The following is a 27459-nucleotide window of genomic DNA, read 5'->3' as shown; positions in this document are numbered from 1 at the left end:
TTTCAACAAATTAGGCTTTTTCTCAAAAAAAAAAAAAAAAGGCTTCTAAATATTTTCCATATTAAGGGAAGGGACAGCCATTTTCGACTTTACCTTCCAAACCAAAAAATGTTGCCTCGTTTTTCTTTTTCTTCACACGACCAACCAAAGTGCACTTTTTTATTTTGAAAAAATAGATTATAGTATTTTCAAATTTGTATGAGATTAAAACATGAAAATAGTTGTTTGATAATTATTTTGTTTTTAGTTTTCTATTTTTGAAAATTCAGTTGGTAAACGCTACCTTCATTTATGTATTTCTTTGTTATCACCTATTTTCAAAAATGTTTTCGAAATCTAAATCAGAACCAAAAACCTAAAAAAAGTAGTTTTTGAAAACTTTTTTTTTTTCCGAATTGAAATACATTTTTGAAAAAGGTGAAGATATACTGTGTGCAAATAAACATAATTAACCAGATAGTGCTATTGAATGTCCACTTTTCTTTAGAATGATTTATAACCTTATTTATGTTGTGAAGGTTCATTGTTAAGGTACCAATGTTGCACACTCTTCTCCTAGAAGTAAACTGCATTTTCATAGCCTCAATTGGCTAACAGAGCAAATGAATTACCGTTTGAACGAGATCGAGATGGGGAACACTTCCAATACATACTCCTAGAATGTAACAATAGCGTACAGAAAGGTTAAACCTAGAAGACTATTGCTCATGAGTTTTTTTCGATTCAATTCCTACACGCGAGAAGAGGAAATATGACCACCCATAGTTTAGCTACGGTTTTCTTTTTTATTTTAGTATAACATGTGGAGTGGGGGATCGTCTCATTCTGTAGCACACGTGACTTTTTATAATTCCTAATTTAATAGAGTTTGTTTACCTAAAAAAACTATCCTTAATAGTGTTATAGAAAGATTAATTCCCTCAATCAATGTACAAATGACCACCTCACATTCTCAATAGATACGAAAATATTAAATTTTGGGTAAAATACATTTTTGGTCAGTTAGGTGTCTATTTGGTTCTGAAGTTTCAAAATGAACACTTTTGGTCCTTAAGATTTGAGGTAGGTGTCTAATTGGTCCCTGAAGTTTCAAAATGAACACTTTTGATCCTCGAGATTTAAAGTAGGTGTCAACTTGGTCCCTGAAGTTTTAAAATGAACACTTTTGATCCCTGAAGTTTGAGAAATAGTTCTAAATAGTCCTTTTTTTAATGTTAATTAACTAATATTAAAATGACGTGACAAATTGCAATTAAATTGTTTATTGTAGTTGCTGATATGACAAATTATATTAATTAAATAATATACGTGTAGGCGATGGTGCTTCCTCCCTCCGCTCCTCATCTTTTCCTCTCTTCCTCTTACCCTTTTCAGGCTACCACCACGTCTTTGCCGCCTTCATACCGGACATATATAATTTAATTAATATAATTTGTGACATCAGCATTAACAGTAAAAAAAATCAATGACTATTTAGAATTATTTCTCAAACTTCAGGGACCAAAAATGTTTATTTTAAAATTTCAGAGACCAAGTTGACACCTACCTCAAATCTTCAAGAACCAAAAATATATTTTGCCCTTAAAGTTTTTATGAAAATTCTATTTAGGTGCTTAATTTCTTTTTTTTTTTTAAATGACAGATTCCGACCATTAAAATGTTTCATTAATTTTTTTAATGTTTTGTTAGCTTAACTTTTATTTTGAGCTCTCATTAAATAAGTGTATATTTAGCAACATGTACTCAAATTATAATGTTATTAAATGGTTACAATATTTGCCACATACTCGAATTTTAAGGAAAAGAATCCATCAAACTAAAATTAAATAAACAGAGAAGTTTTTAATTTAAGCAACTAACTGCTTATAAAAAATTGACCCAACAAGTTCTAACCATTTCATTTTGAGCATAAAAACAAACACAACGCAGAAATCAATCCAAGCCAGAGCAATTCAATGCAGCCTTTATCCTCTGAACTGTGGCACTAATAAGAGTATTCACCGTTGCCACAGACTCCACATTCAGCTGTCTTGAAGATGATACACTGGACACCAATATCTGAAACGCTACGGTTAACAGCGACCCGCTCGGCCTCCCCAAGGTTGCACTGGTCGAAGCTCCACCTCCCAAGTGAGCTCGGCCGTCCCCTGAGATTACAAACCCTGATGGAAGTATCGGTATCTCGGATGAGTCCTGACCGCTTACTGCAACGTTCATTGCAGGCATGTCGACGGGCGCATATATCACCAATGATCCTAGCGGATCTGTGCAGCTCTCTTGAAGAATCAGCATGTTGTTCTCGGTCGGGACAAATGGCTGCTTCGGAAATCATCCAAATGAATAACCATCAAACCTTAATAATTTTAGATCTAATGATATACAATGCAATAGATGGTTACGTTATTCCAAAGTTTTCTGGTTGATTTCACTGACATTTTTCCCTGAAAACCCAACTATTTCCAGAAGTATGAAACTGGAACTCTAGAGCATTTGAATTAGTTTCTCTTATGGTTTGCAAATGGCAGAAATCATAAGAGGACATTACCCGAATTATCGATATCGAGTTTCCCGGATGAACTCCAGTTAAGATGTGTGCAATTTCATGAACTGGGTTTCCATTTGAGAGAACATCCCACTGGAAAATGAAATGTAGATTAGTCCACTTTATTAATGAAACAAGTCAGAAAAAGAAGTGTATGGCATTACAAACCTGAACTCTGGCCTTTTCATCCCTGAAGAAGTTAAAGATGCTTTCGGGTTGTAAGGGAAGCCAAAGAGAAGTTGCGGCACTAACAATGGTGCCACTGGGCTGCCCCAGTTCCGTGCTAATCCGAACAGAGATTCGAACGCCGCTATTGTTCACTTCGGATAATTGCGGGAAATCTAATTTACCTGACATGCTCAGTACACCACAGAAATTTTTAACCATCCTATGTGACAGCTTCATGATGCTCCTCCTGCCTTCAAGAGAAGTAAACACTGAAACAGACACATTCATTAAAACTTGGAGTTTGATGAATGGAGGGGAATGTTGTTTTCAATCACCGAATCAAACAAAGCATAAACCAAAGGTAAACTTCTACCTCCTTCAAGTTCATGGCCAGGTACAGAATCCCTGAATGTGTAAGCCAATCTCTCACACATCCTTTGGAGAGTGAAAACCCATCGTTCGGCTCCATACGCTGTGGTATTGAACACAACATCTCGATAGAGCCGGTGGGTCTGTGTTTTATCATCCACTTCCACATGCTCAACCCAGGTAAGCTGTCCAATGAAGATGTATGATTTCAAGATAAGAGTACATATTTTAAGGAACAAATGGCTGGCTACTGCATAAAAATTAATCAAATAATATGTTTCTGAAACGGCTAACATCGAGCGACCTACATAAGTGACTATGTTTCTGAAACGGCTAACATCGAGCGACCTAAGTGACTTCGGGCAAATAAAGTAGGTCATAAATAATTTCTAACGGTCTTCGAAACATGTCGAATGCATGGATATTCTTGCATGACATACCAATTATGTCGTATTAGAAGGATGTCGGCTCGAAATGGAACATATTTATGCTTTCATTCAATGGAGTACCTTCATAAGGAAATTTATTTGTGTAAAACAGGAGGGAAGAGAAAAAGTTGATCCCAAGGCAATGGTTTCATGGATATTAATGTTGACATTTTCATCTGAAGGAATAATGACTTAAAAATCTGTCAGATGCAACTTTACAGTCACTAGTGTCCAGCAGCATTAATTAAAACTAAAAATCCATAAAAGTTGGAAAAGATCAATTAATGAATGGAGTTAAGAACCTTGGAGCACCCATTGGGCATTTCTTGAATCATGCACCCAGAAGGAAGCCTCCAGCAGCGGGCGGAGGTGATGCAATCCTTCAAGATTTCATAGGAAACATCCACTATTACCCAGACACCAAGCTCAATCTGCTGACAATGTCGAAGGAAGCAGAAATCCCGGGGCGACACGAGGGGTGAAAAGACGTGCATTTGTTCATACATCTGCATTTATTAACTTTCACTTTCTACCTTTTCGAGTAGAAATAAAAAGGCTGAACATGAACCAAAAAAAACGTGGATAACGATTTCCATACCAACTGTAACGTGCCACTGCGATTTCCAGGCATCCCGGGGTCAATAATATGAAGTGTCTCCGCATTTATAATGACAGTTGGAAAAAGATCTGCCCATTTATCCTGTGTAATAGAACCAATTGTCGGATTAAATATCTTTCCAAGAATGGAAACAACAGTTAATTCACTAGATATATCAGGAATTAATAGTTATCGATACTGACCGCATCTAAAAAACTGTCAACCAATTGCATTGCGCTCATTGTCACCACTCCTGAATTTTTCGATGATTCGGTCCGAGCACTAGTTGCTTTGAAGTGATTGGGTCTAGGAAATATTTTGTCATAGCTGTCACGATGGAGAATATACCTTCCATCATTAGGGGTCTTCGTCCACAAAGGCTCATCAATCCTCAAAAGTCTGATCAGCTCTTCTAAGGCAGTTGTAGCAGTTTCCAACATAAGTGCATTTTCCAAATCGTTAATACCTCTTGATTGGTAGGGTGTTGCTGTTCCATTTAATATTACAGGATCAGGAATAAGATCAACTGCAGGACTTCCAACTCGTTGGTTAAGGGAGCTTCTTGGTGATAAATCTAGCGAAGATCCAAGAACCGGCAATAGTGATTCAAGTTGTGATATTGGTTTCCCAATGTACTTGGCAAGAAGGTTAGACACTTTTTCATGCTGCAAAACGATCAGAATCAAAACCATTGCACTTAATGCATCCATATTATGAAAAGATAATAAATTATTGGAAATTCAACTTCCAAACATCGAAACTAGCCTCTTCTTTTAAGTGAGAATTTTCAAGACGCAGTTTTTGGAGATTCCGCTGCCGTTCTTCTTCTCCAAAAGGTGGACCTCCACAGGATGGACAGATAACATTCCTCAATGCTTCTCTAATTGCAAGATTTTCACATTGAATCTTTTCATTCTCTGTCCGAAGCACAGAGTTGTCCGCCCGCTCGTTCTGTGCCTGTAAAAGAGGAAGAAAGAGCTCAATTGAACGGGGTAACTAAAAACAACCAATTTCTTTACAAACCTGGAAATATCTAGTCTACCTTTGTCTGAGTCCTCTTATTTTGAAACCAGAATTTTATCTGTTTGGTCTCAAGACCAAGCTCTCGACTCAGCTGCCGCCGCTGGTTTTCATCAGGGTGCGGGCATTCCCTGAAAAATCTACGATACAGACAGAAACAGTTTCATTAATTTTAGAAGGACAGACATCCATAGGCAAACAAGGAGAGACCAGATTGTTGAAACCAAGATTCCCGCAGAAACTCCTTAGGTACGAGAAGGATACAAAATATTGATTTCATTTATAGTACAAAGGGAAGGTCCAAAACAATGGCACAGATTCAACATGCAACTTCAGAAAACACCAATAGGAAATAACGAAGGGCCCAAAACAACGTATAAACACTCAAGGGGAGGCAGAAAAATCTATATAAAAACTAAAAAACTAGCTGAAATGAGCAGAGACAAACAACAAGGGAATCACAACTGAACTACACACAAGCATACACAGATAAACTACATGCAAAGAAAGGCGAGAGAATTTTGGAGTTTCCTTACGATTCCAGTTGCTGAATCTGGTAAGGGGTATGGCGATGGTAAGACTTTTTCCCCTTGCGATCGTTAGAAGCTTCTTGTTCATCACCTGAGCCAGCGCCATTACCCCCACGACCTTCCATCACAAAATCCATCCTGACCCACCAGTAGAATCCCAACTAAACGAAAGAACTACGACTTCTCTTCTCCCCTCGAAGTTCCCAAAAATGGGAGTCGCGAAAAACTTTTATTCGCACGGCCTGTGTACATTTGTACGCAACATTGAAAACCACAGACAGGATAAATAGAATGCATAGCATCCAGAGAGGGTCGAGTCCAATTTCCATATAAGGATACCAAATCAACACCAAAACAAACGCAATAAATGGAGAGATATCTCTGAGTTGGGTATTGGATTTGGTATGTTTGGGGCTAATTGGCAAAGTTCTTGCAGATTTCTGCAAGGGAAGTGAAACCGATGAATCCCACATGTTCACGCGATAGAAGAAAGCATCCAAAAATCGGCGAAAAAGTGGTGGGAAAAAGAGAGATTGATTTTTAGAGAGAGAAACTACCATTTGCAGAAAAGCGGCCAATGAACAGCGAGGAAGAAGGGAGAAGAAACTGAGGTTGATTTCCCATGCGATGTTCGATTTCCTGTGATTCATTTCACTGTCGCGCGCTAAAAACAACACCACCAGGGAAGATAACGACGACAACAGAAATGAAAATCAAAATGGTCAAAATTCAGATGGGTTCTTTCTTTTTTCAAGCTCTCGATTCTGTCATAAAACCTACAAATTTTTCTCCTACATGATCGACAACTGGAATTTTGAGATCGGTGGAACTGGCGATAGACGTTTGAAATGGTGCAAAAAGGAATTACTTCGAAATTGAAAAATTTCACCCTTTTTTTAATGAAAAATATCAATCAAGCCTTATGGTAATGGAAAGTTACTTTATTCATGTTCATCATCATTCTTTCAAGCTAAATTACAAGAATTTTTATGTTGGAACAAATGAAAAAGTAACCATAAATAAAAAATTTGTTTTTTTTTTCCTTAAAATTTCTATACAATTTAAAAAATATTTTTTAAAAAATGAGAAATTAGAAACATAAATAGTTACTAAAATGCTTAAATTTCTTAATAAAATAGGAAACAAATAATGAAAATAGTAACGTTATAAATGGGCCAACTTTGTGTTTAATATGTCCACCTTCAATGTCCAACGAATTTCAACTTATTAAAGATTTTATAGACTTGGACTTTTAGACAAAATTCAATATCATCTCTAATAAATTTATAATTTTTTTAAATTTTAAATTGGTCAATGGCATCTAACACAAATTTGAAAGTTGAGAGATACATAAGACACAAAATAAATAATTAAAAGATTTATTAAATAATTTTAAAGCTCTAGGATTTATTAAACTCCAAATAAGTGTAGGATGTTAATGATCATTATATATTAAAATATTTGTTTACAATTTAAAAGAAATATACACAAACAAAAAAAGTTATCGTCTAATAGATAAATCTAATTAAAATAAATGATATTATATTTTTTTAAATAAATTATTTTTTGGATTCGTGTTGAAATTAATGAAATTAGAACTTACCTAAGATCGATGATTGTATTAACTCGTTTCTTTAAAGACATAATTTATGTACTAGAGGACATGTAAATTACATCTAGAATAAAATTTCCAATTAAATTAATTAATTATCTAGTTGTTACTACAACCTTTTTTTTTTTTTTTTTGAGAAATTTCGTTACTATAGAAATGGATGGGTTATAACTGACTTTCAAAAAAAAAAGTTATACCTTACAAAAAATGTAATTATTTGGGTCAATTTTCTTTATTAACATTAGGGTAGATTTTGTCTAAAAATAAGTGATTATTTAAAATAGTTGTCATATTACCTTCAATAAACTAAGAGGTCATGAGTTCAAAATACTCCACATGTTGTATAAAAAAATATTTGAATTTAAATTCTCATAGTTAATAATTTCATAGAAAACCTTTTTACTATCTCTATGGATGGAGAACAAACCACTTTACAAGCCTTATAAACTTTTTTAACATAACTTTTCAACTAAGACCATAACTTCTCCATTTAACCCGTTCCGTATGCCTTCTTTATTTAAAGTGCACATGAAATCTCAGATCCATTAAAAAATTTTGTGAGTGCGAAAGAGAGATTCTACCATACTATCCGTATTTTACTTTTGTTTTGGAGTTCAATGTATCTTCATTCATTAGTGCCTTTCTGCACAACTAAAAATGGCTCCTAAACATGGCCCTTGAGAAGATGCAATTTCCTTTTCCAAGTAATCTCATACAGCTAAAGAACAAAACCATTTTTTTAATGATGAAAAAACAATAACATTTCATTTCCAAAGGAGTATGCTCATAAAGAATTGTCTATGATCAAAATATACAGAAGGAAATGCCTTTGATATACCTGCTTCAAGCTCGTTAATGAATTTTCTGTAATGACTAGGCAAGTACATCGTGTCTAGAAGCTGCACCTGAGAAAAGATAACTACGAGATGAAGACAGATCAAGAAAAAACTATATAGAATCTCAGTTCTCATCCAGATCAATATTTGATCTAGTATAATAGCATTTGTGAACTAACATATAAGCTTCAATGGCAATTGGCATCAGTACCTATGCTTCATCAGTGAGAGGTAGAGGGTTGCAGCATGAAACAATACAACACCTTAGCAGTTACATCCAAAATCCTAAGCAATGGAAAACGATTGAACTAGCGATGTAGTGTCGCATTTTCTCACTTTTCTTGTTAGTAGTTCCCCATTCATTTACCTAAAACGTTGGATCAATCTCTCTTTGAAACCTTTATATGGAGCCTCGCACGACTACTATTGAAAAATAAACTAAGATTGTGGTAGTAATGCGGCCTAGTAAGACAAACTTCTCTTGGAAGTAAATGAAAATACAAAAGGGAGATCCACCCACGAAGAGAGAGTACAAACACGAACACAGACAACATCGACACGACACACCAATTTCTAAAAACGTATAACATGGACACATTAGGAATACTTTTTTCCATTTTTTAAAAATATATGCATTTATATCGATATATTTAACACTTAAAAATGGATAAAAACGTGCAAATTTAACATTTATAAAAATGTCAATTGAATGGTTTTCTTAAGGAGTTTCACAAGAAAACAATAGTAATCGGTTTGGGAGTGTCACGGGCCCAGGCATGCCCCTTTAAGAAACATCAGTTTGCATGAGGTGCAAGTTTCTGACGTAGCTCCCTTTATAGAGCTTCTGAGTGTCCTTATCCTATCTTGGATTTGAAAAGTATATCGTCGAGGTAGAAGCAGGGCTCGAAGAACGAGTCAGCAAACTGCTGTCTGCTTGCCCTTCTCGGAAAAGTATATCGTCGAGGTAGAAGCAGGGCTCGAAGAACGAGTCAGCAAACTGCTGTCTGCTTGCCCTTCTCTGGAGCATGATGGTGAGGTCAAGCCCTATCACCTTCGGTGTAGCAATCTGTCAAAATAGACTCTCTCAAAAGAGATTTTTTTTCCTTACTTGTGAATGGGCTGCCATTCATGCATATAAACGAGTTTCTGTTTTTTACTGCTCATTAGTTTTATAGGAATGTGTACACGTGTTTGATACTAAAGAAATAATAATTAAAAAAGTCGTCACTCTTTTATTTTCCTTTCTTTTCTTTTCTTTTTGTTTCTAAAAAGAAACCACTGAAATTACAAATGAAGGGGAGGCCCCAATTCAAGGGAGTTACAAAAAAACCTGAAAGAAGAAAAACTATAATGATGAAAGAAAGGGGAGCATTTACACTATGTAATGACCAAGGAAACTACAGAATACAAAAATGATCAAAAGAGAGCTCCTTATCTTGGAAAATTCTTTGGTTCTTTTCTATCCATGTAGTCCAAGAAAAGACCTTAACAAAAGGCATCCATAAGATCTTCTTTTCCTTCATAAAGGGGTTCCTGCAAGAGTGAAAGACAGAAAAAAATAAGCCTATAGACCATCCAGAGAAGAGAGGATCCTTCTCCAAAACCTTGAAGTAAAATCACGAGTGACAAAAATATGGCCTTGGGATTCATTAATTTTCTTGTGCAAGATACACTAGTGTGATGAGATGCTCATGTAAAGCATCCTGTGTTGAAGCTTGTCAAAGGTGTTTATACCTTTGAGGCTCACCTCTCAAAGGAAGAATGTCACTTTCTTTGGATAGTGATCGTTCCAGATTGACTCGTAGGAGGGGGAGGGGAGGGGAGGCTCATCCAGCTTGGGGCATACAAAATCACGCAAGGGAGCTTGTGGAGAAGATTCCGGAGGGTTCCAAATTCCAAGTGCATCTATCTAGCTAAGGCTAGAGAAAGCTGATGAGAGGATAGTGATAGAACCCAAACAACTAAAAATATATTGAAATATTCGAAAAGACCTGTTTGATATGGAGGTGGACAGTCGGGTGTGCCTAATTGATATGTTGGATGCGGTTAGGCTGGTAGAGGAGGATGATAAGGTCTATGGCGCTAGAGGAAGGGGGAAGTTCACAACTAAGTCTGCGTTTTTGAAGCTCTCGGAGTGTGTTCCTACACAGAAGTTTTTTTTTATTCCCTCGATTTGGAAGTTTAGAATTCCATAGAAAGACAAGGTTTTCCTTTGGTCTTTGGCTTATCGAAATTTAAATACTCTGATGTGCTCCAAAAAAAGTGTAGGAGATGGGTTCTTTCTCCCTCGGTGTGTAGCTTATGTCTTAGGAGCGAGGAGTCCAAGGATCGCCTCTTTATTCATTGCACTTTTGCTGCTGGATGGTGGAATTTTCTGCCGGATGTTTTTAACACCGAGGGGGGTTGTCTCAAGTTCGGGGGGTTGTCTCAAGTTTGGGGGGTTGGGCTTTGCCTAGAAAAGCCAAGGTTTTGTGGAATTGTGATGCTAAAGCTCTTGGAATATCTTGTTGGACGTCCCATCTTTGAAGATAAAGCCTACTTTTGATGATTTTTGTAGAAAATGTACACCACACCTACTTGTGGTGGCGTCTCAATTACTACAAATTCTTTTGTAACGGTAGCATTTCCCTTTTTGTTAATATATACAGATTTCTTATCCAAAAAAACAAAAAAAGGAATAAAGGAAAAAAAAACAATAAATAAATAAATATATTGAAATATAAAAGATAGAACAATCACAATGACTCAATTCAAGGTACTTAGACTCTCCCCTCTCTTGAGTATTCTTACTCAAGTCTAAACTACACTTAACAATCTACTTCAATCATTTCCCACTCACTTTGTTTATAATAGATCCTCCTAACAATTCCACTATTTAACATTTAACCACAAACAATTTTCATTGATATATGAAAAGGAGAAAAAAAAAATCCCTAACTAAGTACTAACACCCTAATTACCCAAAAACATTCCCTGCATTCCTATCAAATAGATGGCGCAAGAGTGAAGCCAATTCCTTGATTTCAGCATCCTTAAAATTTCTTCTAAACCTTAAGTTCCAAAAAACATCCTCAACAGACCAAAAGTTCGCCGTAGCAGCAAATTTTTAACAGATGAGGCAAAAAGGAGAGGAAATCTTCTTGCAAGGGATTCATTTATCAGCCAAATGTCATTCAAAAAGAATGTGTGAGCCCTATCTCCAACTTTGAAGAATACTCTATTAAAGATCAGCTTCTGTAGCTTGATAGTCACTTTCCACGAGCCATGGGCAGTAGCTAGAGAGGGCATTCTTGTGTGTACGTTCCAAGACGAAACCCATCTTTTTCATCAATCACCTTTCTCCAAAGGGCTGTTTTTTCACTTTGGTATCTCCAAATCTATTTTGCAAAGAGGGCCTTATTTTTGTTTTTAATGATATGAAGGCTGGGCCGCCATTCTCCAAGGGCAGGAGCAATTTTAACCCAATTCACCAAATGATGTCTAGATTTGTCACTATTTATTTTCCAATGGAAATTTCCCATAATGCTCCCTAGAGACAGAGCCACCTTAGATGGAACTGACTCTGAGAACCTGTCTCCTATATGGAATGGAGAAGAGTGACATGTAGTAAAGGGAGAGATTTTATAATGTGGCTTGAATAAGAGTTAGTCTTCTGCCTTTAGAAATAAAAGTAGACACTGTTTTCAATGTGTTGAAAACATGTCCGGCATGTGTCCGGACATATCCATGTCCAACAGAATGTCCAGTGTTTTCCTAGGAAGTACCTTTAGATAAAATCAATCGGCATTATAAACATTTGGGTAAAGTTTGTGCACCCATTCCCCACGGTAGACATTGTAAAGTAACTAAACAGCAAAAAAACAACGAATTAGGTTTACAAGGACTCCGAAACGTGTCTTTAGTCACCATAGGCCTATCCCACACATCACAATAATGCTCAAAATAATGTTGTGCATCTCAAGGAAAGCACCAAAGTCACATAGCCAGAAGAGAAAACTTCTTACATGCCAAATTTCTTATTCCCAACCCACCATCATCGCACAACTTTGAAATGACCTCCCAAGTTGTGCAATATAGCATGCAAGGGTTGACACAAATGTCCTAAGGAAACATTGAAAGATGTGACCAATGTTTTTGAGTGCAAGGCGCTTTTTCTGAATCTCATAAAAATCATCCTATAGAACCAAGGTCTAAACAAGTAAAAGTGATCTTTTCATAATTTCAAACTAATTTAGAGGGGTCATAACTAAGGCTGTGGCCCTCTATTATAGTGGAAGCATTAAGGTTATATAAGATAAGAGTCATAACAGAATCCAAGCAACTGGATCTTGTGAAGCATGCAAAGAAAACAAGAAATAATTTTTTTTTGTGAAAGAAACAATTTCATTGATGTATGAAATTACAAAAGCCCACAAAGGGGATTATATGAAGCACTTCCAATTTGATAAAAGAGAAGTGTAGCTATAAAGAAAACAAGAAATAATTCAAGGTCACACATCGCAATTATAACTAAAATGCAAGTATGTAAGACAAAACAAATTATAGAATATTTGCATTTGAGTTAACATGCACTTAAGTATAAAGATACAATTGGATACAGAGTAGAAAGCCTTCATAAGAACCTGTTTATGAAGATCATCCAGTCCATCCACATGGAAAAGTGCATCAACTGCAACCAGCAATGAAATCAGATCCTAAACATATCAAAAATGATCTAAGAGGTAGCATAATAAACATGGTAAGGTTTATAACTGAAATACTTGCTCAAAATAAATCATACAGAAATGGGGGAGTCTGCACCAATGCTTTTATCAAGGAAGAAAGAAGCAGAATCCATTGATGCTACCGTTAGAATGGTGGGCTTAGACTGATCTGAGGAAGAAATATTGATTGGAGGAAGCAACGTCCAGACACTGAAAAGATACCGATCTCTTTTAATAAAATAAACACAATGAAATTCTAAAACTATGTGCAGAAAAAGGTACCAAGCAACACTTAACCTGTATCCACCTAATGGAAGGCATGTTTCTTCTTTCAAACAAGACACTGAACTATGAGTCCCAGCCTTAGTTGTCTAGACAAAAATGAAAATCAGTTACATAAACCATGCAAAGTGTTATTAAAATAACCATATAAGATGTGAAATCACATAAATGTAACACCTGAAGCAAGTACCTGAATCACCAGATCAAATTCAGCAACATTAGATGTGTAAGCTTTCCTATTCTTCACATTTTTTGAAGTAGCCTGATTATGTGCAACAATAAATTATGCTAGTCAAAAGTATTAGCATGATTATCTTTTTTTTTTTTTAAGAAAACAACACGGAAAGAAAAAAAGAAAAAAAACATTACACCAAAAGGTCCAGGCATTCCTTCGTTAATGCAGCCGAAACCTCCGCCGGCCACTCTTCGATCCAGACAACATGCTCCTACTGAAGCAATGCTCTTCGCACCAAAAGGTGAGCAACAACGTTCTCATTTCTCTTTGTAAACTTGAAAGAAACATGCAAACCTTCTGGAGTAAAAGAATTTGCATAACAAATGATTGTTCCTGTTTCCGAGAGGTCTTCATCCTCTCGATTGAGCAGATTCAACACTCGCAAAGAATCGGTATCGAGCTGAATCAGATGAATCCCAGAATCCAGAGCCAAACGGATCCCTTCCAGAATGCAAAAGGCCTCAGCTTCATCAACCGACGTAACAAACTCCAGGTATTTCGTTTCTGCTGGCCATGACATGACCCCGAAAATTCCTGATTACAATACCCAGACCCGTTGTTTGATCAATAGACGAAAATGATGCATCTGTGTTGATCTTAAAATTGATAGAAACCAATTTTATTTATACCACATATCCAAGGGGGTCATTTGGGTGGCTGAGTGATAGGAAGTGTTATAGCTAAACTCAGCCCACGAGAGCCATTGTGCCCATTTCTTCGGAGATTCCATAGTGAAACAACGAAGATAACTCTCAAGGCCCCGATTGACGACCTCCGTCTGACCGTCGGTTTGTGGGTGGTACGCCGTGCTCCATTTCAGCCGTGTTCCCAGATGTTTAAATAGTTCCTCCCAAAACAAACTAGTGAAGACCTTGTCTCGGTCCGACACGATGCTCTGTGGCACCCCATGTAAACATACGACTTCTTTCAGAAAGATGGTAGGCACTGAGATGGCCGTGAAGGGGTGTTTAAGGCCAAGAAAGTGGGCATATTTAGAGAGTCGGTCCACGACAACCAAAATAGTGTCGAACCCGTCTGACTTGGGCAATCCTTCCACGAAATCCATCGAGATATCCTCCCATATCATATTCGGTATGGGTAATGGTTGGAGAAGGCCGGCCGGAGCTAAAGATAGATGCTTTGCTTGCTGACAAACGGAACAGTCAGCCACAAAACTTTTAACCTGTGCCTTCATCCCACGCCAATAAACCTCCCGCGCGACTCGCTGATAAGTTTTCAACGACCCGCCATGGCCTCCCACGGGGCCAGCATGGAATTCCTGTAGTAGCAGAGGAATGGTAGGGGAATTAGGGGGTAGCACCAACCTACCGCGATAAAGGAGAAGGTCCCCTTGAATGGAATAACCAGCTGGGTGTGGCACGCCCTCGCGAATAGCTGTCCGTATAGCACGAAGCTCTGGGTCATTATCCGTCTGATCAACGAACGCGGCCACATTCACACCCCGTACCACACTCAAGACACCCAATTCCATTGCTGCCAGTAATCGAGATAACGCATCAGCAGCTGAATTTTCGAGTCCCCGCTTATATTCGATGTCGAAATCATAACCCAGAAGCTTAGCTATCCACCGTTGATATTCTCCGGCAATGACCCTTTGTTCGAGTAAGAACCGAAGGCTTTTTTGATCTGTACGGAAGATAAACCGACGGCCCAACAAATACGGTCGCCACTTCTGAACGGCGAACACGATGGCCATTAGCTCACGCTCATACACCGCTTTTAGGCAATGAGTAGGGGGAAGGGCTTGGCTAAAAAAGGCAAGCGGAGGCTGGTTTTGCATCAAGACAGCACCCACACCTACGCCGGAAGCGTCAGTTTCGAGCACAAAGGGCTTGGAAAAGTCAGGAAGACCGAGGACATGAACGTTCAACATAGCTGACTTCAATTGCTCAAAGGCTCGCTATGCTGTGTCGTTCCATGCAAAACCCGCTTTCTTAAGTTGTTGAGTTAACGGCAAAGCAATAGTACCATAATGAGCAACAAACCGCCTATAATATCCTGTCAATCCCAGAAAACCACGCAGTTGCTTAACAGTCTTGGGAGTAGGCCAATCTTTCATGGCTGCCAATTTTGATGGGTCGGCGGCAACCCCTTCCGCGGATACCATGTGGCCCAAATACTCAATTTGGTGCGCAGCAAAACGGCATTTTTTTGCATTGGCTACCAGCTGGTTGTCCTGCAATATTTGAAGAACAGAAGCTAAGTGAGAGGCATGGTCCGCTACCGTCGAGCTATAGATTAAGATGTCATCGAAGAACACCAACACAAACTTCCTCAGGTATGGTCGTAGTAAATCATTCATAATTGACTGGAATGTCGATGGGGCGTTGCGGAGTCCAAAAGGCATAACCAAGAACTCATAGTGGCCCTCGTGAGTACGAAAAGCCGTCTTGTGTACATCCGTTGGATCGACTCGTATTTGGTGGTATCCCGACTTTAGGTCAACTTTCGAAAAAATTGTAGCCCCATGCAATTCGTCCAAGAGCTCATCCACAACTGGGATCGGAAAATTGTCCGGAACAGTGGCCCGATTTAAAGCCCGGTAGTCCACACAAAAGCGCCAACTGTTGTCCTTCTTTTTGACCAACAATACCGGACTTGAGAACGCGCTCTTGCTGGGCTGGATAATCCCTGCCATGAGCATTTCAGTTACCAACCGCTCGATTTCGTCCGTCTGGAACTGCGGGTATCGATAAGGTCGGACATTGATGGGTCCGATTCCCGGTAATAACTCAATATTGTGGTCACGACATCGGCTCGGGGGTAAAGTACTGAGGGGTTGGAATACCATGGAATGCAGATTCAAGACGTTTTGTACTAATAAGGGCAACTTACTCCACTCCGTTGCTAAAGGATCTACTGGTGAACCTGCACTGTCAGGAGAAATAGCATTGAGTTCGACGAGGATCCCCTGTCCTTCCCCCCTAACAGCCTTCATCATGGATTTCAAGGAAACTTGAGATTTCACAAGGCTACGGTCTCCTTGCAGATGAATTCTCCATTCCCCCAGCTGAAAGTCCATCTCAGATTAACGCCAATCACATTGAACCTCCCCAAGTGTCATCAACCACTGGACGCCAAGGATAACATCTGCGCTCCCTAAAGAAATGGGGAGAAAGTCGTTAATGATAGTGATCGGAGAGAGATAGAACCACACCTTTGCATACTCCCGAGGCTCGCACGGAATCGCCTGTTCCCAAAATTATACCATACCCGGGGGAGGGTGAGATAGGCAGATCTAACTCTCGTACTAAACTCTCGGCGATGAAGTTGTAGGAAGCCCCACTATCGATCAACACTACGATCTTCCGGTCGCGAACACTCCCAACAAGCTTCATCGTTTTTGGTGAATCAAGCCCAACCTGTGATTTCAGAGACAAGGTTGCGCCACCGGGCTTGTTCTCCTCGGACTCGAGGGATTCCAGTACCACCTGAACCTCATCGGGTTCCTGTGCTGCCTCTGCCACCGCTGCCATTGGGAGCTGAGTCCCCATCTTCATCATGGAAGCACAAAACCTGCAGCTCTCTATTCTTGCACCGATGACCCGGGGAGAATTTTTTGTCGCAACGAAAGCAGAGTCTCTTCTCCCTCTTAGACTGCCATTCACTTTCTGTTAATCGCTTGAAGTTTCCCGTCATTCCGGTCTTTGTGTTTGCGTCACGGCCTGCTGAAATCGCATTCGAAGTGGCAGCGCGATTAGGGTTTAGCGTGATGGTTCGCGCTATACTTGCAGACCCGATGGGTTCGGTTGCTTTCACGGGTTGGGTCGACGGAGAACCGGGCCCCCGTTTCTGTCGGTCCAATTCGTTGTCCTCCACCAACTGGGCCATCATCATTTTTTCTTTAAGGCCCACGGGCTTCAGCACCCTGAGCTCACTTTGGATTTCTGATTTCAGTTCACTAATGAACTTACCCTCGAGGATCGAAGATGGGACTCCTTTTAACGACGCCGACAACTGAATTTCCGGCGATAAGCTTTCACGGTGGTGTCCTGGTTGAGCCGCATAAATTGGACACGTTGGTCTCCTTCTTTCGTCGGACGAAATCGCTCGATCAATTGCTCGCGGAACTCCCCCCAGCTTGTAATCGGCTGTGTTTGGCTCTCCGTCCACTGGTGCCAGGACAAGGCTTCATCCTCCAAACACAGTATCGCTGCTTCGAGCTTGTCACCCTCGGATAACCTATTGACCACAAAATACCTTTCCACGCGGTGCAACCACCCGTCGGGGTCTTCGCCACCCTCACCCTTGAAAATAGGGACTTCCAACTTCCTTAGACGCATATCGAACAACGGTACTTCGCGCGACCCTCCCACCATACTAGTCCCTGTGTTTTCCTTCTTATCCTTCTCGTCAACCCCCATCAGTTTCTTCCCTTTATCAGTGATGGCACGCTCTAAGGATACCGAATCAGTCCCTTCCCTCGTGTGCCCATCGATTTTCTTGACTAATATCTCAAATCCTTGCATTAACCCTTGCTCCAACATTCTGTGCATCTCCTCCTGGAACTGAGACAACCGCTGATCGATCCTCTCCTCCGTCCCTGCTTGCAACGAGGTAATTCGTTCTTCCAAGTCGTTTACTCTTGCTTCCATTTTTCCTGCCATACCCAGGACGAATGCTCTGATACCAAAAATTGATAGAAACCAATTTTTATTTATACCACATATCCAAGCCAAGGGAAAATTCGAGAGATCCCTACTCTCCTATAACCTCACAGAGTCACAATACTCAAGATAACAAAAACATGAGAAAATAGAAATGTCCCTCCCCTCCTTTTATCTACTATAACCGACCCCCTAACTAACAATATTCCCTTGGGCCCACAACGTTCCCAAGAGTAGACGGCCATGCACACTTCTCCTAATTCGCACGTGCTTCCCTTAATTTCTTCTTCTGAGTATACATCTTGGTGATCGGGGGTCTATCAAAATATTCCCTCAGCTGGAGCCTTCCAACAAATTGAATCTGGTAGCGAATCCCTATGAATGTGTGGAAGAAATTTGCTGTTATCGGTTAAGACTTCATTTTCATGTTGTAAACATGTAGAAGGGGAATTTGCAGCTCTGTCTTTCCCAACCATCCAGATCCCTCACCATCTCTCTTCCATTCAGAAACACCTTTACGTTCCTTTTTGACCAAATTCCCCAAAGGAAAACAACCAATTCCTCGAAATCAGACCAACTCAGGATACCCTCGCAATCTCTAAGCAGATGCAACAGAGAAAGGGGCCTAACATCCTGAGGAAGATGGCTAAATTTCGACACTTGCCTCTGGTTCTTACTGACTTTGCAGGTCCAGAACAAGTGCAAAGCATCTTCCCCTTTTTTTCCACAAAAAGCATAACAATCAGGAACATCCACTCCTCGAAGAATAAGATTAGCACCCGTTGGTAATCTATCCAAACAAGGACGCCAAAAGAAAACCTTAATCTTACTAGGAAGATTGAGCTGCCAAACATCTTTCCACCATTTAGCTAAACATTCGCTCAAAGAAGTGGAGGCACTAGTATCCGGAGATTGCATATGGGCCAATTTGTAATCACTTTTAACTGTACAGATCCCATTCTTCTCAAAATTCCAAATAAGCCTATCAGCAGCAAGGCCTATACCAAGAGGTATAGAAAGAATGGTCTTAACTTCATCATAAGTGAACATATCACGAATCAAGTTTGTCTTTCACCGCCTCAAATCACTATCCACCAGGAAACTAACCTTTGTATCAAGAGGGACTCGAGGAAGGGAAGGGATTTTAAGGATGGATAATTTGGAAGCCAGTTATCCCTATAAATCCTCACCGTCTCCCCATTCCCAATGCGCCAACGACCCCCCTCTGTGAGCAACGATCTTCCCCACAACAAGCTTCTCTAGATAAAGGACGGGTTCCCACCCACCTTGGCCGAAAGGAAAGTACCGTCTTTGAAGTATCGTCCCTTAAGGACCTGCGCCAACATAGAGTTAGGTTCATTCAATATTCTCCATCCTTGCTTAGCGAGCAAAGCCTTATTGAAAAGTTCAACGTCACGGAATCCCATTCCCCCTTGACATTTTGGCTTACATAAGGTCTTCCATCCAATCCTATGGATTTTATTCTCCCTATCATTGTCACCCCCACCAAAACCGAGCTGTTAAGGAATTGATTTCATGAATAAGATTTTTGGGGAGCCTGAAACATGACATAGAGTAACAAGGGGTTGCCTGCACAACAGATTTAATAAGAACTTCCTTCCCTCCATTGGAGAATAACTTGCTCTTCCAGCCTTGTAGATGCTTCCCGAAACGATCTTTGATATAGTTAAAGTGACTGTTCTTGCTTCGAGATATAAAGCTTGGGAGGCCCAAATATTGTTGATGGCAATCTACCATATTGACTGAGAAAATGTTCCTGATTATATCCTTCACCAAAACAGAAGCATTAGGACTAAACGCAACTACAGACTTATCAAAATTTATCATTTGACCCGAAGCAATTTCGTACTTTTTAAGACAGACACTAATCGTTGTTCCTTCACAAGATTTAGCCTTAAAGAACAAAAGGTTGGAGGACTGTGCCTAGCAATACCAAGCCCAGAAACCCTCTTTTCCTTGGCTGCATGATGAAGGAGGCTAGATAAGCCCTCAGCACACATGAGGAACCGATAAGGAGAAAGCGGATCTCCCTGACGGAGCCTCCTTTGCGGCACAATATGCCCACACTTTGTCCCGTTTAACTTAAAAGAAAAAGTCACCGAACGGACACACCTCATAATTAACTCCACCCAGCTTTTTTCGAAGCCTAATTGAAGCATAACCTCTTCCAAAAAGCCTCATTCCACTCTGTCATAGGCCTTACTCATATCTAATTTCAAAGCAGCCCAAGCTGATTTACCCACCAACCTATTTCTCAAAGAGTGAATACACTCAAATCCCAAAATTGCATTATCAACAATGTGCCTTTTTTTGGGATAAACGCACTTTGGTTAGGCAAAATAGTCGTAGGAAGAACTCTTTTAAGCCTATTCACAAGAACCTTTAAGATAATTTTATAGCTAACATTGCACAGAGCTATAGGTCTAAAATCAGAAACATGTTTAGGACTACTCCCTTTCGGAATCAACACTATCATAGTCTCATTCAAAGGTTTTAAATCACCATTATTATTAAGAACATTCAGAAAACACGCAATGACATCCTTACCCACAATATGCCAGAAATTCTTATAGAAAGCCCCAGGAAATCCATCTGGCCCCGGGGATATATTCGGATGAATCTGTTTTAGGGGCCAGAAGGACCTCCTCTTCACTAAAACTTCTCATTAAGTCTCTATTATTGGCATCTGTGACCCGAGGCTCAACACTTTTTGAAACTTGCTGAATATCAAGAAGGCTTGGATTTGAAGAGGAAAAAAGAGTTGAGAAATAGTCAGAGATTATACCTGCCACCACAGGCTGGTCATCCCAACGACCCTGAGTGTCAAACAAACCCTTTATTTCATTTCTCTTCTTCCTGTAAGATGCTTTACTGTGAAACCACCTTGTGTTCCGATCACCCCATTTGAGCCAATGATCACGAGATCGTTGCCTCCAATAAATTTCCTCTTCATTCAAAAGCTTCTCCAAATTAACTTCTGCAGTCTGAATTCTGGATCGGTCCGACGCAAAGGGGAGATTATGAATTGCAAATTGTAACTGTTTTTCTGCTTCTTGTAATCTTCACTTGTAATTACCCGCCTTATTCCGACCCCATTTCAGAAGATGGTTAGCACATATATTAAGCTTAGCCTTTAAAGACTGAGAGCTGCCGTCATGGACCTTACTGCTCCACCCATTAGCTACCTTCAATTCACATTGGTGATCTTCTAGCCATGCTTCTTCAAAACGATAAAGCCTTTTTGTCATCAAACTACCCTTCATGACATCTTGTACTAAGCTTAGTTTCAGAGGTCTATGGTCGGATGTTCGATAGTCTAGATGTTTCATGTCAAAATTCGGATATAACGAAGCCCAACCCGGGTTGCACAAAATCCGGTCTTGCTGCTCAAAAACTGTTCCACCATTTGGTCTTCTATTACACCAAGGCAAAGCTTCACCCGAGAATCCCATATCAATCAGATCACATCATCCACCGCCAAACTAAAATCATTAATCAACTTGTCATCTTTCGGTCTCGCCCCAATTTTCTCAGAATGGGCTAAAATTCCATTAAAGTCGCCACCAATGAGCCATGGCGTCGAGCCGCTTCCTTTCAACCAACACATTAGGTCCCACGAAAGATGCCGATTCTCCTCCTCCGGATACCCATAAAACCCCGTTAAACGCCAAAGCTTCCCCTAAAAAACATCTCCCCCAGCAATATGATTTTGCGAGAACGAAATCAAGCTGAAAGTCAATGTATCCTGCCACATGAAAGCTAAACCACTACTTTTCCCTTTACAATCCACCGAAATACAATTTGAAAAACTGAGCCGTTGATTAACACTGTTAACTTTGTCTCTTCTAGCTTTTGTTTCAAAAAGAAACAAAAAATGAGGTTTCGAGATCTGCACTAAATCATGCAGACTTTGGAATGTCGTGGGAGACCCCAACCCACGAACATTCCAGAATAGGCCTCCGCCAAAACTGAAACCTCCATCGCCGACCCATTACTAAAGCCATTTTGCTTCCGTTATCCATTTTCAAGAGTTTCTGATTGGTATAAACAACAGTGCCCTGACTTTCTTCCGCTGGGCTCCCTTTCCGTTTCCCACAAGATGGGCCTAGCGACTCCATGGCCCGGTCCAAATCTGGTAGATTTCTAGCAGCCCGTTTCCAAATTCTTTGGGTTCCATTTGACTTATTCCTCATAATGTCCTCCAACCCAATCCAGTGCCTTGATTTAACATATCAAATTCCTCATCCTGCCCTGATTTATTGCTTTGGACATTTAAATCAAGATCCATGGCCACACTATCTGTAATAATAGCGGTCGCACTATCTTCCGTTTCCTTAAATCCCTCCTAAATAGTGGTCTCCTTTGGAAATGATTGCCTCATTAATGAGATTTCCGTATCTTCCGCCCTCTCGACAGGAGTTACCTTTTCCGACCTCTCTCCTCGACCAGACTCCCCCGAACCGCCCCTTGCCGGAACGTCCACCGTCGCATCGTCCGGCACCTCCCTCCGGGCAACATCTTCCGGAGGTTTATTCTCCTCGCTCTCCTCCTCAAACCGTCGCCAGTCCCCCCATCCTCCACGACCCCTGTTACTTCACCCTCCACGGCCGCCCCTGAACCCAGTTTCTGCCCCACGCAAGCCCACGTTCTTCTTTAGCAAGGATGCACGTAACCACTCCCCATGCTGGTTCTGAATGACCAATTATTCCACATTCATAGCAGAAATCTGGTAGTTTCTCGAACCGAATTGGACACCACATATCCTTTCCATCGCTGCCACATCATTTCAAACCTCTCCGCAACGGCTTCGAGATATCAATCTTCACTCGCAGCCGAAAGTAAGGTCCTGCCCAACCCTCCTGGCCTTCACTGTCCACTGTTTCAACCTCACCTGCCTTACTCCCAAGCATGAGAGCCATCTCCTGAGACATACATTCAAAAGGTATGTTATGGATCTGAATCCAGAAAGCACAAACATTGAAATTCATTGCAAGAGGCTGATCTGTGGCTGAAGGAGAAACTAGGACAAAGAGGGATTTGTTGAAAGTCCAGGGTCCGGAGTTTAGGACTCAAGTTTTCTCTCCCAGAGATCGAAACAGACAGACATACGTATTCATCCCTATAGGTTCTATCCTTGTGGTATCATGAACATTCCAAACTTGCTTCATTACTGATTGTAATGCCTCAGTGCTGGTCCGCTTGCTTGGTAGGAGTTTCCCCACAACACAAAGCTGAACATTGTCCTCATTCATTATTGGTTTATCCTTGTCCATCACTATCACCTCATTCTCTTCAGAAGTTAGATTGAGGTTTTCGCAACAGGAAACGAGGTCATCCATGGGTAACCCAACCTGCAGAAACCTAGCAGAGGCTCCCCAAAACCAGAAGAAAACCACACTCTCAAAAAGAGAGAAAACCCATCCTAGACACAGCAAATTCCATAACAGGGAGGTAATTAAATGCATGATTATCTTTTTAAAGCAATAAGTATCAAGTTTATGGTCAACTACATAAGATACATCAAGAATTTATGTCAAAAATATGTTGTCCTTGTTTATAAATACCAACGTAACTACTGTAGCTACATAAAATATTGTGTTTCTCTTTTACTGAAGTAGGTTCTGCTTAATTACTTATAAGAACTGTATAAGTACATCATGATCTTATTTAATGATGAAAACAAGTTTCGACAGCTGAATAGACTGAACAATAGGTGTGGTACTTTCTTGTTTCCAACTATAACTTTTGACCTCCAAACCAAGTTAGAAGTTAAAACCCCTCTTTTCTCAATGAGGAAGTTGAAGCTAACCATTGTAAATTATAATTTTGCCCATATTTTATAATTTCACTTATTTATTCAGTTAAAGGCAATTTTGAAATTCACTGGTATACTATAATTAAAAAGACAAAGATTCAAGAAAGAACAGCAAAGGAAAGAAGGAAAGCTTCATACTAATATTTCATTTCCAATTAGACTGTAATAATTACAATCACAAAACAGAGAGAGTGAGAATAGTCTCATGTCCTAAATTTGTTAGCAAAAAATTACTAACTACAAAAAATCAATTAGTAAGCAGTGGAAATCAAAAGGAAAACTAAAAGTTACTAGTCATCATCCGATACTCAAAATCACTATAATCAACCGGATAATCTTGTACTTGATTGGAAGCATTGTTCATCATTTGAGAATAATCTGAGCCACATGGCAAATATGATAGTGGCAAAACTGATTGGAGACGCATGTCGTTGTTCGAGAGGAGATCTTCACAAGTGTACTCAACTCTATTTGGGTCGAACAGTAAGTTGAAATCATGATCAGGAATCATCAAAAGAGCTTCCTCGGTTTGTAACCCATCATGGAAAGGGAACCATTGAGAATCAATTGTTGAATTTTCAGAATTCGGAGTTTGATTTTCGGTTGATCTGCCAGCAAAATCAATTGCGGATGCTCCCTCAAAGGTTGAATTTTCAGAATTCGGAGTTTGATTCTCGGTTAATCCGCCAATTAAATCAGTTGCCAATGCTCCATCGCCTATTAAGTGATCGTAGTCGGCTTCCTCGGCTTGAAACTCATAACGAGGCAACCGTTGAGGGTCAACAATGACAGAATCTTCAGAAGTCGGGGTTTTCTCCTCAAAAAGCTCGGTTGACACACCAGCGGAATCAATTGCCGAGACTCCTTCCATAAAACCAATCATTCCCTCTGCAGCTTCAATCTTCGAACCCAAATTATCCATAAACAACCGCAGCTGCTGTTCGGATAAACAATTAAGCCGCTCGTCCCACCCCGCATACTTGATTTCTTCACTAAATTTAGCCCTCTCTTTTTCGATTTTCTTCATACGACCCGAGAAAAAATCATACAAACCAAAAGACTTCATCGATGGTTTCCGCAAATAATTAGTCTTATAGGCCCGGATAATACCTTCGATTTCTTCGCGATTGGGAGGCCAAGTGTGGGATTCCACTACCGAGCGATCACCATCTTGTGGAGGAGCAGGGCCATGGATCAAAACGCAGGTCCGGACATCGCAGAGCGTGGATAGCTCGAAGGCTTTCTTCATCAAACTCTTGGTTCTCTTGCGGAATGTTGCAGTGCGAGATTTGTGAGACGAAATCAGCTTCAGGCTCAATTTTCCTCTGCCCATTCTTGAAAATTCGGCAGAATCGTTGATCGGAATCGGAGAAAATTTCAAGAATCAGGAACAGAGAGCGGGAGAGCAGTAGGTTTCTTGGCGCGCAAGTATTGTGAGAGATGAATCTCGTTTCGTTTCGTTCCGTTCCGTTGTGCTCTTGAAATAAAATCGCGAACCGCAGCTCTCAAAATATTTATGGGATTTTCGGATTCTTTCCTTTCTCATTTCTTTCCTTTTTTTTTTAATGTCTAATGGTATTTTCAACAATTTACAAAATATATTTTCTCCTCTTTAACAAGCTGGGGAGTGATGATGAAAAAAAAATACATTTTTCTAATTCAATTTTTGGACGAAAACCCTTTCTCCATTGTTATCCATCGATCATATACAAATGGACTACATCATGTACGAAAATGTTTTTAACTCACAACCACTTAATCGGAGATATATGTCAATTACCGCTGAGCTATATTGTTCGCTTTGACCATCATGCATGAAATTTTATATCATTCACTCAATATGGACTACATCATTTATCACCGTTGTATATTTCCCCTGTTGAAAAGATAGGATATAGAAAGAATTTTGGTATTTATTGTGCCTTGCCGAGAGAATCACTCAAAAATAAAAATTCCTCCTAATTCTTTTTATAAAATAAATTCTTTTTTGTCCGTGTAAAAAAGTAAATCAATTAGTGTTAAACTTGACTCGTTTGACTAAACATATAGGTAAAAATAACATTTATTAAGAAAAACAAGGGAAAGAAAAAGTGGTGGAAAATCGGTCATTTTGTAAAAAACTCAACAGTCAAAACTTGAAGCATTAGCTTCCACTTTACTGACGGCAGTTAAATAGCGTCTCCCATCTTTGGTGAGACACTTTGTTGTTACCCACCGTCAACAAAGGGAAGCTAAATTTCTATTCACGTTTCTACTGAGCATCAAAAAACGAAGCCATTTTCTCCACCACTTGTCTTCTTCTTGCTTGATATGGAGATAATAGAGAGGAGAGACTAAAACATTATTTGGCTAAAGATGACATCTTGGGAATGATCTTCTTTCATACCACATCACATCTATTTATAAAGTCTGATCAAGGTCGTTTCTGTGGTGCTACCAAAGTTGAAATGACAAAAATATCCCTCAAACGTCAAGTTATTACGTGTTATAAAAAAATTGAAGTCAGGTGCATGGAATGACATGTCGAATTTATCTATCTATGGTCTTTGGGATGAGGTTAATCCAGTCATATGGTAACATAGTTAATAAAGTTATAATATTATTATTTTTTGTCCATACGATATTGGGATTGCAAATGAGTATTGTTGTCATTATTTTTGCAATTATTTCTAAAATTTGACTTAAATTCTATTGTTAGATGACATGTCTTAGGTTTAAAATTGGTGACTAATGATGGGCTCAAATTATTAAACAACTCAACAGTAGTTTTGTAAAACTAGTCGAGGTATATAGGTAAGTTAGTATGTATGCTCGTAATTATTTTTTTAAAAAGAAGAAAATAATTGATTTGTCCAGCGAATTTCAATAATTTACAAATGTAATTAAATAAATTTCTAGCTACTACTTGTGCGTATTTGGTAACTTGAATTCATTTAACGTAAGTTACACGTAATTAAAATCATTTAACGTAAGTTACACGTAATTATACTAATGTATCTCGCTAATTTAAGTAGGTTATTAAAATTACAATATAAACCACCAAAGAAACAAGAAAGAAAATGGTTGTAAAGTAGCATTTTAAAAAAAAAAAAAAAAAAGGGCTTTCTTTCTTATAAATACAGAGAGAGATTTTTCTTCTTCCAGCCATAAAACACCATGGTATGTAAATTATTATATGGCGATGCAAAAATTGGGATTTTATGATCCAAAAATTTCAAAGACTAAATATTTGAAGGAAAAAATAAAATGTATAATCCAAAGTTTAATTTAATTAAAACCCTAAACTATTAATTTCATTAATTAAAGAAATAATTCACAACCAAATATCTATTTTTTTTAGTACTAGGGTCAACAAAATTCGGACTTATAACCTCTTGATCAAAGACATGTGCCAATTACCATAATGTTGTGGTGCAAGATTTGTGATCTGAAATCAATATGAGGCTCAAATTTCCTCTACCCATTCTTACAAATTCGACAGAATCGTTGATCACGAACAGAGAGAGCGCAGTAGGCTTTTTAGCATGCAAGAACTGAGAGTTTCGTTCCGTTGTGATTTGTGCTCCAATTTATCCTTCAGATTCTTCCCTTTCTAATTTAAAATGTGTTCCTTCTTTTACCGTTTGATTGATTGATTATAATAATGAATCTTTCAAGAATTATTCTCTCTAA

At 39.3% G+C, this 27459-nt stretch overlaps 3 protein-coding genes across 5 annotated transcripts; all 3 read right to left on the bottom strand.

Moving 5' to 3' along the window:
* Positions 1 to 1740: 1740 nt before the first annotated feature.
* LOC111013253 (homeobox-leucine zipper protein ROC8) lies at positions 1741 to 6536 on the bottom strand. Of its 2 annotated transcripts, none has more exons than XM_022287675.2 (11): positions 6213 to 6536; positions 5662 to 6095; positions 5148 to 5265; positions 4871 to 5062; positions 4309 to 4770; positions 4106 to 4207; positions 3810 to 4013; positions 3084 to 3264; positions 2711 to 2979; positions 2546 to 2635; positions 1741 to 2316 (listed from the first exon to the last, which is right to left on the bottom strand). In XM_022287675.2, the coding sequence occupies exons 2-11, from the start codon at positions 5790 to 5792 to the stop codon at positions 1933 to 1935; spliced, it is 2133 nt and encodes a 710-aa protein (XP_022143367.1). In that variant the 5' UTR covers positions 5793 to 6095; positions 6213 to 6536; the 3' UTR covers positions 1741 to 1932. The 2 variants fall into 2 exon arrangements, with proteins under 2 accessions (XP_022143367.1, XP_087984359.1); XM_088128233.1 differs by having other exon boundaries at positions 5662 to 5897.
* Positions 6537 to 8691: 2155 nt separating this feature from the next.
* On the bottom strand, positions 8692 to 15221 carry LOC148209864 (nicastrin-like). 2 transcript variants are annotated; one of them, XM_088127048.1, is made up of 6 exons: positions 13458 to 15221; positions 13279 to 13350; positions 13104 to 13177; positions 12884 to 13016; positions 12726 to 12797; positions 8692 to 9636 (listed from the first exon to the last, which is right to left on the bottom strand). In XM_088127048.1, the coding sequence occupies exons 1-6, from the start codon at positions 13473 to 13475 to the stop codon at positions 9589 to 9591; spliced, it is 417 nt and encodes a 138-aa protein (XP_087983174.1). In that variant the 5' UTR covers positions 13476 to 15221; the 3' UTR covers positions 8692 to 9588. The 2 variants fall into 2 exon arrangements, with proteins under 2 accessions (XP_087983174.1, XP_087983173.1); XM_088127047.1 differs by having other exon boundaries at positions 12726 to 12772.
* An 8686-nt stretch (positions 15222 to 23907) lies between these two features.
* LOC111013282 (uncharacterized) lies at positions 23908 to 25340 on the bottom strand. Its single transcript, XM_022287711.2, has one exon. It carries the CDS (start codon positions 25118 to 25120, stop codon positions 24068 to 24070), a length of 1053 nt encoding a protein of 350 aa, XP_022143403.2. The 5' UTR covers positions 25121 to 25340; the 3' UTR covers positions 23908 to 24067.
* Positions 25341 to 27459: the final 2119 nt, after the last annotated feature.

Source organism: Momordica charantia (genome assembly GCF_013281855.1).
Source record: "Momordica charantia cultivar OHB3-1 chromosome 8 unlocalized genomic scaffold, Mcharantia_2.0 BLBB01000008.1, whole genome shotgun sequence".
NCBI lineage: Eukaryota > Viridiplantae > Streptophyta > Magnoliopsida > Cucurbitales > Cucurbitaceae > Momordica > Momordica charantia.
The sequence above is the reverse complement of the archived record's forward strand: the minus strand, read 5'-3'. Positions and strand labels throughout refer to the sequence as shown.

What these genes read in the sequence shown, in the direction of transcription:
- LOC111013253 (XM_022287675.2), bottom strand. Translation starts at nt 5,792, where the DNA reads ATGGATTTTGTGATGGAAGGTCGTGGGGGTAATGGCGCTGGCTCAGGT. An exon ending in GCAGTGGCACGTTACAGTTG is followed by an intron (nt 4,014 to 4,105) that starts GTATGGAAATCG and finishes TAATAAATGCAG; the next exon opens with ATGTATGAACAAATGCACGT. An exon ending in TGGCCATGAACTTGAAGGAG is followed by an intron (nt 2,980 to 3,083) that starts GTAGAAGTTTAC and finishes TGTCTGTTTCAG; the next exon opens with TGTTTACTTCTCTTGAAGGC.
- LOC148209864 (XM_088127047.1), bottom strand. An exon ending in GTGCAGACTCCCCCATTTCT is followed by an intron (nt 12,773 to 12,883) that starts GTATGATTTATT and finishes TGCTGGTTGCAG; the next exon opens with TTGATGCACTTTTCCATGTG. An exon ending in TGGATGATCTTCATAAACAG is followed by an intron (nt 9,637 to 12,725) that starts GTTCTTATGAAG and finishes TCACTCTTGCAG; the next exon opens with GAACCCCTTTATGAAGGAAA.
- LOC111013282 (XM_022287711.2), bottom strand. Translation starts at nt 25,120, where the DNA reads ATGGGCAGAGGAAAATTGAGCCTGAAGCTGATTTCGTCTCACAAATCT.